The sequence below is a fragment of the Bos grunniens genome, chromosome 1 (genome assembly GCF_055505025.1).
Source record: "Bos grunniens cultivar Pamir isolate PY7600 chromosome 1, Bosgru_T2T1.0, whole genome shotgun sequence".
NCBI lineage: Eukaryota > Metazoa > Chordata > Mammalia > Artiodactyla > Bovidae > Bos > Bos grunniens.
This window is the reverse complement of record NC_141165.1, coordinates 103,410,131-103,431,466: the sequence shown is the minus strand read 5'-3', so window position 1 is coordinate 103,431,466 and position 21,336 is coordinate 103,410,131. Positions and strand designations below refer to the sequence as shown.

The 21,336-nt window shown below is 38.3% G+C and overlaps 1 protein-coding gene across 4 annotated transcripts; it reads left to right on the top strand.

Annotated features, from left to right (window-relative positions):
• Positions 1-1,106: 1,106 nt before the first annotated feature.
• Positions 1,107-20,297, top strand: C1H3orf85 (chromosome 1 C3orf85 homolog). 4 transcript variants are annotated; one of them, XM_086320776.1, is made up of 4 exons: positions 1,107-1,246; positions 1,347-1,399; positions 17,613-17,773; positions 19,295-20,297. In XM_086320776.1, exons 2-4 carry the CDS (start codon positions 1,351-1,353, stop codon positions 19,382-19,384), a joined length of 300 nt encoding a protein of 99 aa, XP_086176902.1. In that variant the 5' UTR covers positions 1,107-1,246; positions 1,347-1,350; the 3' UTR covers positions 19,385-20,297. The 4 variants fall into 4 exon arrangements, with proteins under 4 accessions (XP_086176902.1, XP_086176930.1, XP_086176922.1 ...); XM_086320804.1 differs by having other exon boundaries at positions 1,109-1,246; positions 17,640-17,773; XM_086320796.1 differs by lacking the exon at positions 1,107-1,246 and having other exon boundaries at positions 1,273-1,399; positions 17,640-17,773.
• The last annotated feature ends 1,039 nt before the right edge of the window (positions 20,298-21,336 follow it).

Sequence of the window (21,336 nt, the reverse complement as noted above, 5' to 3'; positions counted from 1 at the left end):
ATCACAACCAGGATACTGACACTGATACATCTACTAATGCTACTCAGATTTCTCCAGTCTCATATGTATTCATTTGTGTGTATATGCATGTGTGTGTGTGTGTGTGTGTGTACAAGAGAGAGAGAGAGATTTAGTTCTGTGGTATTTTATCACGTTTATGTTCATATATCCACCACCACAGCCAAGACACAGAATAGTTCCATCACCACAGGTGTCTCTTGAATTGCCCTTTTATAACCACACACACCTACCCTATTCTATTCCTAAGCCCTGCTGCTGCTGCTGCTAAGTCGCTTCAGTCGTGTCCGACTCTGCAACCCCATACACGGCAGCCCACCATACTCCCCCGTCCCTGGGATTCTCCAGGCAAGAACACTGGAGTGGGTTGCCATTTCCTTCTCCAATGCATGAAAGTGAAAAGCCAAAGTGAAGTCACTCAGTCGTGTCCGACTCTTTAGCGACCTCATGGACTGCAGCCCACCAGGCTCCTCTGTCCATGGGATTTTCCAGGCAAGAGTACTGGAGTGGGGTGCCATTGCCTTCTCCTCCCTAAGCCCTAGCAACTAATAAAATGTTCTTAATCTATAATCTTGTCATCTCAAGAAGCTTATATAAATGGAATCATACAGGTAAGTAACCAGTCGAGATTGGCTATTTTTACTCATCATAACTCCTCTGAGATTCATCCAAGTTGCTGTGTCTATCAATAATTTTTATTAAATTATTATTGAGTAGAAATGCATGGTGTAGATGTACCTCAATGCATTTAACTTTGAGCTGTTGAAGACATCTGGGTTGTTTCCACTTGTTTTCCAGTTTTTGCCGATTATTAATAAAGCTGCTAGGAACATCCTTATACAGGTTTTTGTGTGAACATAAGTTTTCATTTCCCTGAGATGAATGTCCAGTAGTGCAATTGCTGGGTTGTATGGGAATTAACTGTATACTACTCAGATTTATAAGAAACTGCCAAACTGTTTTCCAACATGACTGTACCATTTTATATCCCCCAGCAAAGTTTGGGTGATCCAGTTTTTCTACCTTCTTTGTTTTGTTTTGGTATGGTTTTTAGATTACATTAGGCTGTGTGGATGGTAAAATTAGTAGATAAATACATGGCCCATATAAGAACAGCCTGTAAAAAGTCAGTCCAAAGAGTCCAAAGGGTAAAAAGGCAGGAGTCGTATTAAAAAAGTCATCTCAAATCAAGCAACAGGCTCTCAGACTGAGGTCATAGGGCTTCCAGGTATGCAGGAAATGCTTCATATTCTTGGAAAGTAACCAGTATGCCCTAAAGCTCTGCTCAGTCTAAATTAAAATAAATAAATCTTTTGTTTCCAAAACAGGATCATGGCCTGTAAAATGCTTCAAGCTGCCCTGTGTTCAACATTGCTTATAGGTAAGAACCTATTTCTTTTTTTTCTTTATCATGTCTTTTACAACTGTTAGATTGATAGATAACCTCTTTTGACTTTTTAAAGAAATGGACAAGCATGTTTTATTCATAGGCCGACTTAAAGCATTAGGGAAGCTAAGCTATTGTGTTATGCTGTGGTTTTGAACATGTCAGTGTTAATTGTATGTGTGATCATTTTATTCCTAATTATGTATTAACATGTTACTATTGCCAGTCTATTTAACTGCTGCCTCTAAAGAAGTGCTCTGGTGTCCTTGAACAAAGAAAAATTTTAAATGTCTTTTAGACTTGGGTGATTATTTCCTTCCCCATTTTAGGGAAGTTTTCAACTATTATCTCCTCAAGTATTTTCTCATGGTCTTTCTTTTTGTCTTCTTCTTGAATGACAATGAAATGCAATATCTGATCCTGGACTAGATCTTGTACTAGAAGGAAAAAGTGCTAAAAAGGACACTGAGGGTCAGTTAACAGTATTAGAATACAGACAGTAGATTTAATAAAAGTATTTTATCCATGTTAAATTACTGAAGCTGACAACTGTACTATTACAGTTATTAACCGAATATCCCTATTCTTAGGAAATTCAGAAATATGTACTGAAGTATGTGGGATACTTCATGGGAATAAAAACCATGATATCTGCAGCAGGCCTTCCAAGAGTTTAGAAAAAAACTTTTTGGGTGGGGAGCAGACAAATAATAAAGAAATGGGGTGAAATGATAAGAACAAGTGAAAAATCTGGGCAGAGGTTATATGGATATTATTTGTATTATTTTTGGAACTTTTCTTTAAGCTTGACATTAAAAATTAAAAATGTGCAAAAAAAAAAAAAAGAAAGCACAGCAGAGACAAAAAAAAATAAATAAATAAATGTCTTTTAGAAAATGTAATATGTACATGATACAGTTATGTGGAAACCTCAAGGTACTTTGAGAGTGTGAATTCATTAACCTTTTAGGAAAACTGTAGCTCAGAGAGGTGCTGAAGGCACCAAAGGCCAGATGATTTGCTGCCAGATTGACCCAGTAACTCAGTGGCTTATATCTGAATTGAACTGAGAGGTCATTTCGTATACAAAACTGCAAATACTTAGAAAGGTGTAAATTATTTTCATGCTTAAATCTTTATAATTTATAAACACTTCTGATGAAGATGTTTAAATCAGAATTTCTATGTTTATAAACTTGAGACCTAACCAAAAGAAATGTGTATTTCTCTTGAGATACACAGAGATGAATAGTTATAGATACATATCTATATCTAGAGTATGAATCTAGATATGTGTGTTTACATATATATGTGTGCATAATTAACCCTTTATTCCTAAGTATATAAATAATTTTGACGAAGAGTTTTAATAATCTATATTGAACTTTGCATTTAGGACATGTTTAAACAAATGATTAAGCAAATTTTAGTAAAGTTCTTATTAAACCATTATCCGCAAGGCATATACAGCCATACCCAGTTACAGCCCCCACCTCCAGATGAAGAAAGTGAGGTTGGTTCCATTTAAGAGGTTGATTATAATCCAGTGGTACAATGCTTTGCCTGGGCTGCTCATGCATACAGTTGACTTCAGAGTGGGTGATAGCGGATGACTGCAAGGCTGAAAGAACTACTATTGGTCCACATTCCCTCTGTGAACACAGCAGGGTCAAAAATACCAGCCAAGAAGGGAAATGGTCTGTAAATGGACTTTTATAGACTTTCTTTAAAAACAAGTTGGAATTAACTTTAAGTCCAGCTGAAAAGAAAGTATGTTTACCTATAAAGACAATTGGTTTGACTAACTATACTTGATAGATAAATAAGTAAAATTAAGTAGTCAAAGTTCATGAAAGAACAAATTGAGGATCAGAATCCAAGGATGAAGGGACGCTGACACTGCTGGATTAACCCTTCAGATCTCAGGAAAGAAGCCTTTACTGCTTGCAAGTGGAGGAGACTGCAGTCATTAGAACCAGATTCATTTGTTCCACTAAAAACTAGTTCAACTGACATTTTTTAAATCATATAGCTCTAAAGTAGGAAATAATAGCTTGATTCAACTTTCTTTATTTTTTCCCCACCCACCCATGCCCCCTTTTTCATTTAAGAATATAGCCTATTCATCTGCACTTCCCTGGAGCCCTTTTTCTTGCCGTAAGAAAACAACGATTTTTTAAAGTTTGTTTTTATTATTTAAAAAAGTTTTCTCTGTTACAGATTAGTTGTCTAATAAATTACTTTTGTCTAGAACTTAATTTGAAGTAAGTAGGGAAGAGATCTCATTATCTTTTTCCCTAGTGGGAATGCTGAAGAGCCTACTAAGTAATTAAATTTATGAGCAGAGTCCCCAAATTGTTTTACTGATTTTCTCAAAATAGTAACTTATACACCTTGGGGCTGATTCCCTGGTCAGAGAATTAGAAGTCCAACTGTCACAATTTCATTAAAAAACAAAACAAAATCGTCTCTTTAGCATTTAGGTTAAGAATTGCTTTCTTCTATAATAAGACAGCAAGTATTAACACTACTATTTAAAATATTTATTGTGTGTCAGGGGCTTTCCATATGTTGCTGCTGCTGCTAAGTCGCTTCAGTTGTGTCGGACTCTGTGGGACCCCATGTGTTACCTTAGTTCAACTCTCATAATCACTCTGAAAATAGATGTTATGAGTCTTGTCGTACAAAGAGGAAACTGAGGCTTAGAGAAGTTAAATGACCAAGATACACAGTCAGTCAATGGTCAATGCCAGATTCATAGGGGCATCATATAGGCAGCACAGCACAACTCCTCCCAAAAACGTGATAGAGCCAAAATCATAGCCACTGGTTCCACAAGAAAAGGTCAGAAGTTAGGGAGCTGGGGGATTTTATCTGAGAAAATAGAGCCAAACAAGGACACAACTAAGAACTGTTCCTAGTTGTACCGATTTAAAGAAAAATCCCAAAGTCAACATGTTCCTCCTCAACAGGGCACACTACAATGTGAATCAGCCATAAGTATACATATATTCCTCCCTCTTAAGATTCCACAAAGAAAGTGATGTCATATGATATTTATCTTTCTCTATCTTATTTACTTAGTATGATAATCTGTAAGTCCAACCATGTTGTTCCAAATGGCATTATTTCACTCTTTGTTGTGGCTGAGTAATACTCCATTGCATACGTGTATATGTATGTACCACCTCTTCTTTGTTCATTCGTTTATTGATGGAAACAGGCTGCTTCCATGTCTCAGCTATCGTAAATAGTGCTGCTATAACACTGGGGTGTATGTATCTTTTTGAATTAGAGTTTTCTGTGGAAGTCCAGGAGTGGAATTGCTGAATCATATGGTAATTCTATTGTTTTTTAAGAGACTGTTCTCCATAGTGGCTACACCAAGTTACACTCCTGCCAATGGTCTAGGAGGGTTCCCTTTCTCCACACCTTCTCTGCTGCTGCTGCTGCTGCTAAGTCACTTCAGTCGTGTCCGACTCTGTGCGACCCCATAGATGGCAGCCCAAAAGGCTCCCCTGTCCCTGGGATTCTCCAGGCAAGAACACTGGAGTGGGTTGCCATTTCCTTCTCCAATGCATGAAAGTGAAAAGTGAAAGTGAAGTCGCTCAGTTGTATCTGACTCTTAGCGACCCCATGGACTGCAGCCTACTAGGCTCCTCCGCCCATGGGATTTTCCAGGCAAGAGTACTGGAGTGGGGTGCCATTGCCTTCTCCGACACCTTCTCTAGTGTTGGTTATTTGTAGACTTCCTGATCATGGCTCTTCTAACTGGTGTGAGGTGATTTGGATTTGCATTTCTCTAATAATTAGCAATGCTGAGCACCTTTCCATGTGCCTATTGGCCATCTGTATATCTTCTTCAGAGAAATATCTAAGTAGGTCTTCTGCCCATTTTTTGACTGTGTTTTTTTTTTTTTTTTTATTGAGTTGTATGAATTTGTATATTTGGGAAATTAAGCCCTTGTTAGTCACACTGTTTGCAAATGTTTTTCTCCCAATCCATAGCTTGACTTTTCTTCTGGTTTATGGCTTCCTTTGCTGTGCAAAAGTTTTCAAGTTTCATTAGGTCTCTTTTGTTTGTTTCTGCTTTTATTTCTTTTGCCTTGGGAGACTGACCAAGAAATCGCTGCTACAATTTATGTCAGAATGTTTTGCCTAGGTTCCCTTCTAGGAGTTTATGGTGTCATGTCTTATATTTAAATCTTTAAAACATTTTGGGTTTTATTTTTGTATATGGTGTGAGGGAGTGTTCTCACTTCACCGATTTACACGTGGCAGTCCAGCTCTCCCGACACGACTTGCTAAAGAGACTGTACTGTTTTCCCACTGTATGCGCTTACCTCTTTTGTCAAAGATTAATTGACTGTAAGTGGGTGGGTTTATTTCTGGGTTCTTTATTCTGTTCCATTGATCCATATGTCTGTTTTTGTGCTAATAATATGCTGTTTTGATTATTATAGCTTTGCAGTATTGTAACAGGGCACTTTAAAAACTGAAACAGAAAAAAAAAAAAAAAACTGAAACAGCCCCACTCACATTAAGAGGAAATATGGAAAGAGCACATATTTGGAAAGTGCTTCACTAAGTAAACCAATCCTTGGGGCCGACCCATCCATTAAAGAATTTGGGGGTCCGTGCCCATATTGTTGGCTATGGTCAGATCTATCCATAAAGTGCAAGCATGCCTTCTGGTTTTAGACAGTGTAAAAAATAAATGGCCTATGATCTGTTTCTCTAGCATAGTTCCAGCTCCTGTTTTTCAATCCAGAGTTAGTAACCAAGGGCAATTTGTCTTGAAAGGTTTTTTGTTTGCTTTTGTTTTGACAGGAGCCTTTAAGCTCACAGTTCTTCCTCCTAACCCTGTCAGTATCTCCAATCCTCACCTTTGCCTTCTCAGCGTAGAAGGAATGGACCTTCTCCGTCATCACTGCAAGTGCTCCACTTCCTCGGAAAGCCTATATTCCCTGATATAGTTTTAGTTTATTATATAAGATTTTGTTCTTAATTTTACCTACTCACTTTGGCTTAAGATTGACTGGTGCTCTCAAGAAAGTGAGCAGTGAGAATAAACTCACCGCCTATGACTAGATTCAATCAGCACTCTGTGTGTTGTAGAAATTTGTTAACCTGCCCACATGCCAACATCAGTTATGGCTCTAGGATTGGGAATCCCATCCACGTATGTAGGCAGTGACCGTGGAGTCGTTACTGATTGAATCACATAAAAAGGTGCCTTTTGTGAGTCACAGATGTCTCTGTCCACAAGATTAAAAACTAACAAAAGACCTGCCAGCTTCAGAAATACTCCCCAGGAAATTACATAGTCATGCGTGGGAACACGTATATGGGTATATGTTACTGTGTTGAGAGCGGGTTAAAACAGATTGAAGTTAAACTCAAGTAATACCAGTTTCTGTTTGCTTTTCAAAGTACTCGATACATCAGCAATAGTAATGTCAATAAAGCCAAAGTTCCTGAGTTAAAAGTTCAGTTTCGAAAGCGTTTTATTAACAGACAGGTTAATCATGAGGACCTGTAAGCTGGTCCTAGAGTTTAGCACCTCTTTCTTTTCTCCAGTTCACTCCCATTGGCCCTCTTTGCTTTCCTGCCTTTACTTCCCTATTTGCCTTGCCCCTTGCCCCATGACTTTTCACCTTTTGTAACCTTTGTAACTCCCCTTCTTCTGTCTCTCCTTCCTTTGATTTCCTTTCTTGATTTCTCTCTTCTCCTTCTTCCTTCTTTTCTCTCCTTCACCATTTTCCCCTCACAATCCAAATTTCTCATCTCTTTCTCTCTTCCCCTTCCCTTCTCTTTCTCAATTTTATGTGAACTGCAGCAAAGTGAGAGAATACATTATACTAAAATACAACTCTTCAATCTTCTATCATGAAGTTTTGGGTTAGTGACCAAAGTTTAGAGTGGGAAAGAAAAAATAACAATTTCACTATTTGTAAAGAAAATTCTTTACTTACAGAATTTTCAAATCCAAAAATATGAATGTAAACTTGGGTATTTTAATCTCTCACAAAATTATAAAGTTTGTCCTACAGTTAGAGAGCTCTTTGAAAATTTTATCATATTGCCAAGACATCTGTGTATTCTTTTCTCCTCATCTTCTTTGGTACTTAATTCTTAATGATCATTTATACTTTATTTTAGTACTTTATTTACAAGTGCACATAATGGCCTGGGCACCTATTTCATCTTTTTTTTTTTGAAGACATAAACATTTAAAGGACAAGAGCTGAGACTCAGTCTAAGAAAATAGTAAATAATAAATATTCTTAATACTGGGGTCAGTTGCCATTCCCTTTTCCAGGGAATCTTTGCAACCCAGGGATCAAACCTAGGTCTCCCACACTGCAGGCAGATTCTTTACCATCTAAGCCACCACGGAAACCCTTAATTCCTCATACTGAGTTCTAAGTGCTCTACTTCCAGAATCCTGTTCCTAAGTATTTTTGAGCTTGTGGAAGGACTGTAATGCTTATCTCCATGTTCAGCATGAACATCAGTATCCCCTACACCTGAGGGAAATAGCTCGCTGAGGGCTTATCCTATGAATCTGGCAGTCTTTCTGTCCCCACTGAATCCCTTCACGTTTACTTAATAGACAGTAAATCAGGAATGATAAGCTACCACTGGTTGGAGTGCCCTTGTCTGTGCTCCTTTTTTTGTTTCCTGTTTCTTAGTGAGGCTCTGAGACAACTCACCTGTTGGGTTCTCTGACACCTTCTAACACATAGCATTCCACTTCTTGGTCCTGGTTTTGATCAAGTTGAGAAATAAATCAGAGTTGATTATGGAAGGCAGCCCATTTATTACTGAGAAAGGCTAATGAGGCAAATGGAATATGGTTGGATCACAGAGTTTGAAAAATTTAATATACAGTTTCAGCTTGTAGAACCAGAACAAAAAGTGTGCCCTCTGAGGGTGGCTCACTCTCAAGAGGAAAAAGGATGAATGAGCTGGACATGCCAAGTTATGCCTCTTGGATGTACCAAGAGGGAGCTCTCAGTGAGCCCCCTCTGCACAAAAAGAAAGGGAGTCTGCCATCAGACTCTGCCCTTCCATTCTGCATCTTACATTTCACATCAGGCTTTCTGATCTTTTTAGTGTATGTGCTGTGCTTAGTTGTTCAGTCATGTCCAACTCTTTGTGACCCCATGGACTGTAGCCTGCCAGCGTCCTCTGTCCATGGGGATTCTCCAGGCAAGAATACTGGAGTGGGTTGCCATGCCCTCCTTCAGCGGATCTTCCCAACCCAGAGATTGAACCCAGGTCTCCCGCATTGCAGGCAGATTCTTTACCATCTGAGCCACCAAGGAAACCCTTCTTATTACAAGTACCATTTTTCATAATCATAAGCATATTATATAGACTATTTAGTAATTTCCCCATTATCAAATTTAAAGACTCTTTTTCAACCTCTCCTGGGTAATGGCAATATGGGCAGTCTTTCCACTTCTGACTATACAGCTTCCCTGTTTAATATTTATTTTATTTATTATTTATTTATTTGGATGCACCACATCTTAGTTGCAACTCATGGGATCTTTAGTTGAGACATGCGAACTGTTGGCTGCAGTACATAGAATCTATTTCCCTGATCAGGGATGGAACCTGGGCCCCAAGCATTGGGAGCAGGGAATCCTAGTCACTGGACCACCAGGGAGGTACTGTATTAGTTCAGTTCAGTTCAGTTCAATCGCTCAGTTGTGTCCGACTCTTTGCAACCCCATGAACTGCAGCATGCCAGGCCTCCCTGTCCATCACCAACTCCCGGAGTTCACTCAAACTCACGTCCTTCGAGTTGGTGATGACATCCAGCTATCTCATCCTCTGCCATCCCCTTCTCCTCCTGCCCTCAATCCCTCCCAGCATCAGAGTCTTTTCCAATGAGTCAACTCTTCGCATCAGGTGGCCAAAGTACTGGAGTTTCAGCTTTAGCATCATTCCTTCCAAAGAACACCCAGGGCTGATCTCCTTTAGAATGGACTAGTTGGATCTCCTTGCAGTCCAAGGGACTCTCAAGAGTCTTCTCCAACACCACAGTTCAAAAGCATCAATTCTTTGGCTCTCAGCTTTCTTCATAGTCCAACTCTCACATCCATACAAGACTACTGAAAAACCATAGCCTTGACTAGACTGACCTTTGTTGGTGAAGTAATTTCTCTGCTTTCGAATATGCTATCTAGGTTGGACATAACTGTCCTTCCAAGGAATAAGTGTCTTTCAATTTCATGGCTGCAGTCACCATCTGCAGTGATTTTGGAGCCCAAAAAAATAACGTTTGACACTGTTTCCACTGTTTCCCCATCTATTTCACATGAAGTGATGGGACCAGATGCCATGATCTTCGTTTTCTGAATGTTGAGCTTTAAGCCAACTTTTTCACTCTCCTCTTTCACTTTCATCAAGAGGCTTTTTAGTTCCTCTTCACTTTCTACCATAAGGGTGGTGTCATCTGCATAACTGAGGTTGTTGATATTTCTCCCAGCAATCTTGATTCCAGCTTGTGCTTCTTCCAGCCCAGCGTTTCTCATGATGTATTTTGCATAGAAGATAAATTAGCAGGGTGACAATATACAGCCTTGATGTACCCCTTTTCCTATTTGGAACCAGTCTGTTGTTCCACGTCCAGTTGTAACTGTTGCTTCCTGACCTGCATATAGGTTTCTCAAGAGGCAGGTCAGGTGGTCTGGTATTCCCATCTCTTTCAGAATTTTCCACAGTTTATTGTGATCCACACAGTCAAAGGCTTTGGCATAGTCAATAAAGCAGAAATAGATGTTTTTCTGGAACTCTCTTGCTTTTTCCATGATCCAGCAGATGTTGGCAATTTTCCCTTACTTCCACACTGCCTATCAAGCCATGATGGGCACTCATCTGTTGTGTGCATAATGTGAATATATTTTTATTTGTATTGCTTTAACTGGCCAGGTCTATTTTGATTTCCCTTTCACTTATTTCCATCTGTCTCAGTTTGAACAGAACTAAGTCTCAGTAAATTCCTTGACAATAGTAGGGGCTGTGCCCACTTAGTATATTCTATACACTTTCAATATAATACCATAGAGAGGAAGTAATTTTCAGTTAATGACCTATTTGTTATGAACGTATTCCAGTTCAGAATGTTAGAACTGAAAAAGACCTTAGAGACCATATGATTCAGGCTTGTTTTGCAGAGCAGAAAATGGAGACACAGGAGAAAGAAGTGGCTTAGCGATCTAAGTTATTGCAGGGCCAGAGTAAGATTCCAGGTCTCTGACCCTTCTTGGCCTGCGTGGGGAAAGCTGTGATCTCAAATATCTCCACATTCTGTAGTGTCTGCCTTATTTCTACCATACAGGCTTTTCTGCATAAGATATTCCACAAATGTTTAGATGATAGGTTGAGCTTGACAGGTCCTATTAAAACTGACTATAATACAGGATGAAAGCAAGGAGGGTATGTCGGGAGTTGGAAAGAAAGAGAGGAAGATTTTTTTTCATAGCTTATGATTATAAAGTTTAAAACCAACCTGGTTGATACTGCCTACATTAAAACACACACACACACACGCACACACACACACACACACACATTTTAAAACCAAAAGAGTAATAGAACTCAGGGTTCAGTTTTCAATCCCCAGCAGTATTCTATAGGTTTGCAAACACAAAAGTCTGATCTTGCTCTCACTAACTTTCAAGGTTGATCAGACAGAATGAAAAAGGGAGGGGAAACTTCTCAAGCAGAGAAGATAATAGCATGCCCTTCTACATTACTTGCATTTTATTTCCAGCCCTGCCACTGACTTACTATGTGACCTTGAGTGAGTCATTTCATCTCCAGATGTCAATTTTCTCATTTGTAAAGTAGGATAATAAATACTGCTTTCTGTCTTTCTCATGGGTGATGTTATTATCACCACCAATTAATATTTATTGGGTGCCTGTTGGGTGCATACTACTGAGGTAGGAGTTTTGTTCTGGAAGGTGGGAAGAAGAGGAGATGAAACATTTTCCATAAGCATAGAGATTTACAAAAGACAGAATTATTAGAGCTTAAAATAGTTATGGCTTATATTTTAAAGCATGCCTCTCTGCCAAGGTTTATGTAACAGCATTTTTTCTTATTGTACAATACACCAGGATAATTATGGTACAGAATATTGGTTTTACTTTTGGATGTTATGTTCCATATAACATTATTTTAAACAATTACTATACTTTCTTATGTAGCTGTAATTTTATTCTAAACATAATTTATTTCAAAATATTTATTAGATATGGATGTCATTAGATCTATTTGCCTAGCCACTACCTCTGTTTCTCTTTTTTTTTTTTTAAGAAAAAATCTACATTAAACATGTAACACTATAATTAACACCTTTTCAAAGAGAATGAAGAGAAATCTGAAAAGTCACTTGTTAACACATCCCAGCTAAAACCAAAGTTTTAATGCTGGTTCATCCACAGAAATCATTCCGAATGACTGATTGTCCTGTTCTCTACAAATCAATCCTGTCTTTTCATTCCTGCTGTCACTTACCTGAATCAAGTCCTACTAATCTCTCATCTGGACTATTTGATGAGCTGCCTACTTTGTGCCTCTCACTCTGCTCTCTTCCTTTTACCACCTGTTCTCCACACCCCCGACAAAGGAATTTTCCAAGGTTAATCTGTGAATAAACAAAATGTTGGCATATACATATACAGTATTATTCAGCCTTAAAAAGGAATGAAATGCTGACATATGCTACAACATGGATAAAGCCTGAACACTAAGTGAAGTCCGTCAGATACAAAAGGACAAATTTTGCACGGCTCCTCTTAAGGTACCCAGAATAAGCAAATTCATAAAGACAGAAGGTAAATGGTGGTTACCAGGGGTTGGGGGAGAGGGTAATGGGAGTTATTGCTCAAAGAGTAAAGAATCTATTGGGAATGATGAAAAAGTCTGGAGATGGGGTGGTTGCATGACATTGCAAATATATTTGATGCCACTGTATCATACAATAAAAGATGATTCAAATGATATCACAATAAAAAGATTTCAAAAGTACATCTAGTCTTATCATTTTCCCCGTTCAGAAAAGATAATTATTTACAGAGTAAAGTCCAAATTCCTTGGTATGATGGTAGGATCTTCCTGATTGTAGCTCCAGCTTATCTTTCCAACATTAACTCTGACACATCTATACCACAAACAACCCTACCTTTCAATCACATTGGCAAAGTGAGGGTCACTGAGTCACATAACATCAAGCAGAGCAGTTCCCTGTGCCTTACTCTGCTCCTCTGATCCTGGGCTCTCCAAGTTTCTTCAGCCTGGAATGTGTGTTCTTTGCTTCCCCTCCCTTCCTCCTAACTGTGGAAACCTCATCCTTTGAAGCTTAATTCAGAATCAACTTCTCTGTGAGACCTTCCTTCCAGTATCGGAATTAATCACTACCCCTTCAGATAATCTAGTCAAAATATGCTGCTGTTGCTGCTAAGTCGCTTCAGTCGTGTCCAACTCTGTGCGACCCCATAGATGGCAGCCCACCAGGCTCCCCCGTCCCTGGGATTCTCCAGGCAAGAACACTGGAGTGGGTTGCCATTTCCTTCTCCAACGCATGAAAGTGAAAAGGGAAAGTGAAGTTGTGTCCGACTCCTAGCGACCCCATGGACTGCAGCCTACCAGGCTCCTCTGTCCATGGGATTTTCCAGGCAAGAGTCCAGAGTGGGGTGCCATTGCCTTCTCCAGTCAAAATATATCTTCTTATAATTATTTTTCAATTCTGAATATAATATGTGTTTCCTAGTGGCAAGACTTATTTACTGATTATCTTCCATGCAGTAGGAATTAGGGTGAGGCAAGTAGAGGTCTTATGGCACAAAATTTGTATAACCCTAAGAGACAATTCCTTCTTTTTTTGTACTTTTTAAATTGAGGTATAGTTCATTTACAATGCTGTATTAGTTTCAAATGGGGCTTCCTTGGTGGCTCAGATGATAAAGAATCTGCCTGCAATATGGGAGACCCAGGTCCAATCCCTGGGTCTAGAAGATCCCCTGGAGAAGAGAATGGCAACCCACTTCAGTATTCTTGCCTGGAGAATTCCATGGACAGAGGAGCCTGGTGGGTTCCCATCCATTGGGTTGCAACTTATCAAATAACACAAAAATGGATTCATTTTGATATTTGGCAAAAGTAATACAATTACATAAAGTTTAAAAATAAAATAAAATTTAAAAAAATGAATTCTTTACTTTTTTGAATATTTTAAATTGAGATATAGTTCATTTACAAGGTTGTGTTAGTTTCAAGCATACAACAAAATGATTCATTTACACATATATATCAGAGAAGGCAATGGCATCCCACTCCAGTACTCTTGCCTGGAAAATCCCATGGGCGGAGGAGCCTGGTAGGCTGCAGTCCATGGGGTCGCTAAGAGTCGGACACGACTGAGCGACTTCACTTTCACTTTTCACTTTCATTTTCATGCACTGGAGAAGGAAATGGCAACCCACTCCAGTGTTCTTGCCTTGAAAATCCCTGGGACAGAGGAGCCCGGTTGACTGCCGTCTATGTGGTCGTACAGAGTCGGACACGACGGAAGCGACTTAGCAGCAGCAGCATACATACATATGTATATATATACACATTTTTTCAGATTCTTTCCATTATATGTTTTTATAAAATATTGAATATAGTTCCCTGGGCTATACAGTCGGTCCTTGTTTTATCTCTCTGCCCCTCACTCTCGCACTATCCTCTTTGGTAATGGTAAGTTTGTTTTCTATGTCAGTTAATTCCTTCTTATATTTTATGCCCTACTGACTTCACTTGCCTCATCTAATCTCAACTCTGGTATTAAGCAGTTTATATTGATAATAGTTAGTGCTTATCATGCATTGTTTTAGTTATCTACTATAGCATAACTAATTTCCCCAAACTTTAGCAGCTTAAAACATTAAATACTTATTATTTCATGATTTCTAAGTGTCAGCAATTTGGGAGTGTCTCGGGTTCTGACTGAGGATCTCTTGTGAGGTTGCAGTAAAGATACTAATGGGAGCTGTGGTCCTCTTAAGGTTTGACTGGAGCAAAGGCATCAGGTTCACAGGTGGTTCACTTACATGACTGTTGGTGGAACACTTCAGTTTCTTGATGTGCTGGCCTCTCCTTTAGGGCTGCTTGAGTGTCCTTCCAACACGGCAGGTGACTGGCCTTAGTGTAAGCCATCCGAGAGCAGGGCACAGCAGGACCTGTAATGTCTTTTATGTCATAGCCACAGGAATCACACACTGTCATTGCCTCAGGAGTCTGTGATTACACAGGTCAGCCCTACTAAGAGAAAGAGGGGACCACATGAATACTAGCAGGTAGGGAATCTTTGGGGATCATCTTAGAGGATGGCTTCCATAGACATGTTACTTTGATTGTACTGATTAGATTACCTAGCAGCAGGTTAGTAACTATTATCTTCTGAAGTCAACATTTGCTTTTTACTTTTAAATCATTGAATAAATAAAACTGCTAATTTTTTATAAATAGAGAATATGTCTGAGTCATTTTTCGATCCTCTGTTAGTAGTACTGAGTTTTGCACCCAGAGGCATCTTGACTGATGTTTAATATCCAGAGAGGCTGTTGTTTTCTTTTTTTAAAACTATTATATTGAAGTATTGCTGACTAGCAATGTTGTGATAGTTTCAGGTGGACAGCAAATGGACTCAACCATATATATACATGTATCCATTCTCCCCTAAACATCCCTCCCATTCAGGCTGTACATAACATCAAGCAGAGTTTCCTGTGCTATACAGTAGGCCCTTGCTGGTTATCCATTTCAAACAAAGCAGTGTGTGCATGTTGATCCCAAACTCCCTAACTATACCATCCTCCCACTCTTCCCCACTGGTAACCATAGTTTGTTCTCTAAGTCTCTCAGTCTTTTTGTTTTCTAAATAAGTTCATTTGTATCATTTCTTTTTAGTTTCCTCACATAAGGGATATCATATAATGCTTAAGGGATATTATATGATACTTGAGGGATATCATATGATACTTCTCTTTCTTTTTGACTTACTTCACTCCCTATGACAATCTCTAGTTCCATCCATGTTGCTGCACATGGCATTATTTCACTCTTTTTAATGACTGAGTAGTATTCTCTTGTGTATATGTACCACATCCTCCTTATCCATTCAACAGACTATCATTTTCAATACCTGTTTGGAACTAGAGCTTACTAGATTGACAAACTAAACTAGAAATAATAGAGCTGATAACTAGAATCCTGCTTAGAACTCAAGGCCAATCTTGGGAAAGCATGAGATCATAAGGAATATGTAAATAATGGTTATTTCCTTTTTTTTCATAAACATAAAATATTTTTATAATCTGACCCCAAGCAACCCTCCCTCTTAGTAATAATATAGTGCAATGGCTCTGAAGGGAGAATTCTATTTCCCTCTCCCACTAGCTCTGTGGCCTTAGACCTATTATTTAACTTTTTTTGTGCTTTAGTTCCCTTGTATACAAAATAAAGTGATTAACAGTACCATTTCTTAGGTTTGTTGTGAGTATTAAATAAGGGATTCCCTGATAGCTCAGTTGGTAAAGAATCTGCTTAGACCCCAGTTCAATTCCTGGGTCAGGAAGATCTGCTGGAGAAGGGAAAGGCTCAGTAAATAAGGTAATTCAGGTATAATATTTAGCACAATGCTCAATAATTGTTAACTAAATTTATATAAAACTCTAATCCAGCCACCTCTAACCACTGTTTTCAGACATTGGTCTTGTAGATTTCCTAATGTCATACCTTTGTTCACATCACTTTTTAAGTTTCAAATTAAAAGACTTTTCCCTTCTTTCATTATGCTAGACATAATCTTTCCTTATGCTAGACAAATCTTCCCTTCACAGAATAGGTTAAGCAGTTTCCCTGACCATGAAAATATCTGCTTGTGCTCTGATACTCCAATCTTTCCCAAGCTACCTTGAAAGTAAGTGAAAGTAGTGAAAGTTTTCATTGCTCAGTCGTGTCCGACTCTTTGCAACCTAATAGACCATAGCCTGCCAGGTTCCTCTGTTCATGGGATTCTCCAGGAAAGAATACTGGAGTGGGTTGCCAGGGGATCTTCCCAACCCAGGGAATCTTCCCAACCCAGGGATCAAACCTGGGTCTCCTGCATTACAGGCAGATTCTTTACCATCTGAGTCACCAGGGAAGCTCCCTTAGCACAGTCAAATCCTGTGTATCCTTATTTTGTTTTTTATCTTGACCCTTTATCCCCTCTCCTATAGAAGGGAGGTTTCATATTTATAGATCACTGTAACCCTAACCTATACAGATTATTGGACAATGAAGGCTTGTTAATGATGAAGATATAAAGTGTCTAATGTAACATTACTTACAGTTTGATTCATAATAAATGCTTCTTTATCACAAGCAATGAACAGATTTATATTGTTACCATGAATAAGTCAGGAGTATGTTCTTCCTTTATAACATGGTTGTGTTTTATTCAAGAATGAAAGCATAATATAGACTGTTAAAATTTCAAGATCCTAAAGAAGTATGGGTTTTTTAAATTACTTTTTTCTTAATTCTAGAGTGAGAAGAAGATAGAAAATGCAAGCCTGCTTGCATTTAAAGAAGGCTCTCTCAATGTTAACAATGTTAACTACAGTTTTAGATTTGGGATCAGTCTACTTCAAAATGAAAGATATGTTCTATTTTAACAGGCTGAGAAAGCAAAAATAAGATTGTAGACTTACAGGTTTGAACCAAGTGATTTACATCTGTTAATTTATCCAATCTTTATAGTAAGCCTGTTATTGTCTGTGTTATTATTGTTTTTATTATTGTTATATCTCTTTACAGACAGGAAAACTAGAGCTCAGAGAAACTAAGCAACTTGCCTAAAAAAGGGATAGAGCTGAAATTTGAATTTCAGTCTGCAGTCTCCCATACATGAACAGAAACTCTGAAACTCTTCTCCATCCACCACACAGCGTTGGCTGCATGCTGTGTGATACGCAGGTCACATAGGGTGATGAGAGGACAAAGATGCCAAAGGACTGAGGAGCAGCCATTGGCCCCAGGGCATAGATTTTCCAGAGTTTCCTTCTTAGGTGCCCTTCCTCTCAAACACTATGGCTGCTTTAAGAGGACACAATTTCTTTAAGAGGAAACACTCAGATGTAAACTATTGCCTTAAAAGATGCTGTGCTGTTGGACTCAATTACAGGAGTACTGGGAGCACCATTTTTATTGGAGGACCCAGCAAACCAGTTCCTACGTCTCAAAAGACACATATATTTGCAGGATTACTGGAACCCAGATCACAGCCCGAATACGTGGGGAAACACACTGGTTGATCAGGTATTTGCATTACGAGCAAAAGGCCCTTCACTATCTCCCTTTTTAATAAAAATGAAATTTTTATTTTATATTGGCATACAGTTGATTAACAATGTTGTGTTCATTTCAGGTGTACAACAAAGTGATTCAGTTATACATATGCACAATCTCTATTTTTAAATAAGCATGGTAGCAACTGGCATTACACACCACCAGCCCAATTCCTATTTTCCTCTCTCTAGCTGTCCTGAGCTATACCTGCTCTTTCCTCCCCATGAAGAGGCTTTCATCTAGTAAATCCACCTCCTCCTTCAAGACTAAGATCAAATGTTCCCTTCTTTCTGAAGCCTTTTCTTTCTTTCCAGGAAGGCATCTGTCCTTCCTTCTTCTCTCATCTTTGCAAGCTGTTCACATGTGAATAGTTCTCAAATGTCACCCTGGAATTATTTGTTGCATGCACCTGATCTCCCTACCTAGACTAAAAATGTAAGGTGCTTGTCTTATCCATCAAGGTCATTATTCTCAAGTTTCAGTGAATTAATTATTATATGGTTGGGCAGATGGATGGAGGTATCATGGTCATATTTTAGTTCCCTCTTAGCAGTTGACTAGCTAGTTTTTCTCTGTGATAATTATCCAAGCCTTTACTGTCATTCCTTCATTTGCTTGCTTTTTGTTCATTATCCTATTTATTTGTATTCTTACCCCAAGAGAAATGAAGAAATTTTCATTACCCAGTTTTATTTCATTCTTACTTTTTTGATGGAAGACAACATTGAAACTCCAGGCCAAATGAAATTGCTGGATTATTTGAGGATCTCAATTATTCATGACTTTCCACTATAATTTTGCAATTTAGGAAAAAATGTACAATTAATTGATTAATTAATTAATTCCTTCAATTATTTATTCTTTCTTTTCACTGTATCAGGCTCTGATTAGCACCAGTCATAAGGGTATATAAATAATATATTTATATAACATAAAGTCAGAAAGAAATGAATGTCCTTGTTTTGCTGGGGCCTGGGTCTCATCCGTACTCTGCTTGGCTGGATTTTAACTTGTCAACTAGGATCAGCTTGTTTTTGCTTAGCATTTGTTCCTGAAAAACACCAGCTTGAATAATGCATTTCATTTTATGCCTGTTTTTATCCAACAGGCATCATTTAGAAGTATTAAAACAAGACATTTGTTTATATGGCAAATGAAATAATTACATAAGCTGGTAGACTGGGTCTTCATTATGGAATATTGAAATTTTCAAGCACATTCTTGCCTATAATTGTAGACTATTGCTATAATGAACTGACAGTTACCATAATGTAACAAGACTCTACTGCATTGGTTCACCCTATGGCCCCATATGTACTGCAAAATATTTGAGCATTTAAGTAAACAGATCACTGAGAGTGTGAATACCAAACCTTACTCTTCCATAGTATTTCTCTCAGTCTTTCAGGAATATCTGCATGATAATCAGAATAATTGATGAGACATGTTCTAAATACTTAGAGATCATGACTTAAGTTTATTTTGTTGCAGGCTCATGAAACATGGACTGCTTTGAAAACGACAGCACAGTATTATCTGAATCTGAATACTTTCACCCTTGACACGTATACTGCCCAGTAAATGTACCTTGCTGGTTAAACCAGGATAACAAGAATAGTGGGACCCAAAAAGTGGCGATGTACCCCAACCACCAGCTTTGGGGACCTGAGGGCAAATCCACACCACTTACTATATTATTTATGTCTGCCTCATGGAGCCATTGAAAGGAGTAAATATGGAAATCCACACTGATACCTCGAATTAGAAGTTCTCAATAAATGGTAGCTCTTAAAATGATAACTGAAATAAAGACTGCAGTAATAACATTTATCAAAAAGGAGCTTTTATGGGAACAGAAAATATAAAGCAAAACGTAGTGTCATTAAAACTCTCTGTCCAGGGACTTCCTTGGTGGTCCAGTGGTTAAGAATCTGCCTTCCAGTGCAGGGGAGGAGAGGTCAGTCCCTGGTCGGAGAACTAATATCTCACATGCCGCGGGGAAGTCTGGGCACCACAACTACAGAGCCTGAGTGCTATAGAGCCCAAGAGCTGCAACTGGAGAAAAGCCTGTGCACCTTAATGAAAGATGCCACATTCCACGGTAAAGATCCTGCGTGCTGCAACTAAGTCTAGATGCAGCCAAATTTTTAAAAAATAATTAAAATTAAAAAAAAATGTCCAAAAAGGAAACAAAACAAAACAAACCTCCTGTTGGTAACTCCTGCTTTCTACTGCCTTTTCTTTGAAAGAGTTAGTTCACTCCATTCAAGGAAGGAAATGGAATCTCTCAAGTGGAGCTGGTCCTCACCTCTTTTCTTCAATATTTGTCACTTCCTGAACAACAACAAAGCCAGTCTATTCCAAGACCATACTTCTGTTAAATCACAGCTGTACTGCTGTGGGCAATAGAGAACAAAATCTTAACTCATTTTGGGAAATAGATGATGACTAGGAGTCCAGTGGAACCCATAAATCTGTAAGCTTTCCTTAGAAATTTTGTAAAATTTGTGCAATTTTTGTATTCTGGTTTATAATATATTTATGATTATTTCAATATGAAACAATTTTAAAGAAGACTCACATCCATTATCAGTCACTCCCCATCCCCACCACACCCCAGCCCCTAATAACCACTAATAAATTTTCTGAAGCTATTTTTTTAAAAAAAGGAAGAAATAATATTTTAAACTTACCAGTCATGTGCTTTTATTCATCTTTCCAATAAAGCTTAAAAATTGACTCTACAGAAAAGTGGGCTACATTTATCCTATAGTTTTCCGTATATCCATGGAATACTTCAGTAGTCTAGTTTAAGAAGTACTGAGAGATGATATAACCAATCATCAAGACACTCCCCCAAATCACAGATAAGTGGATTTGCCTTCGAAAGTCCATTTCTTTGTACACCTGCATCAATTGTTCTCTGCAGGGATTTCTTTTGGTAAACAAAAGCATCCCCTGCAAGACCATAGTTGATCTAATGGTCTTAAAACAGTCTTGAACACTTTTTCAGCAGCAAAAATCAGATGCCAAGAGCTGCACTGTAAAGACGCTGCCCAGCACTTTATTCTCCAAAAGGGCACTGGTGGCTACTCAGTATTCCATATTTCTTATCCCATCCCTTACAGATATTTTCAGTGAGAAATTTGAAGCTAATGCATAATTTATTATGTTAACTGTTACCCTTTTCTAATACAGATAAACAGATTTTTCAATCAAAGCACAACCAAATGAAAGAAAAGAAATCATTTAGTTTTATACTAAGAAATAAATTTAACAACAATAACATACATTTTGATACCACAAAGTTCTACACTTTCATTGTTTAATAAAAAAAGTAGGGAATGTCTATGTATTGCTCAGGGATCCTCTGAGTCAGAATCAATAGAATGTGTATATAAATAGAAAGAGATTAAGGAATCCACTCATGTTTACAAATGCTGCAGAGTCTAAAACTACAGGATAGGTTGGCAGACTGGGGACCAGACAAGAATCAATGTTACAATTCAAATCTAAAGAACACTGGGCTAGAA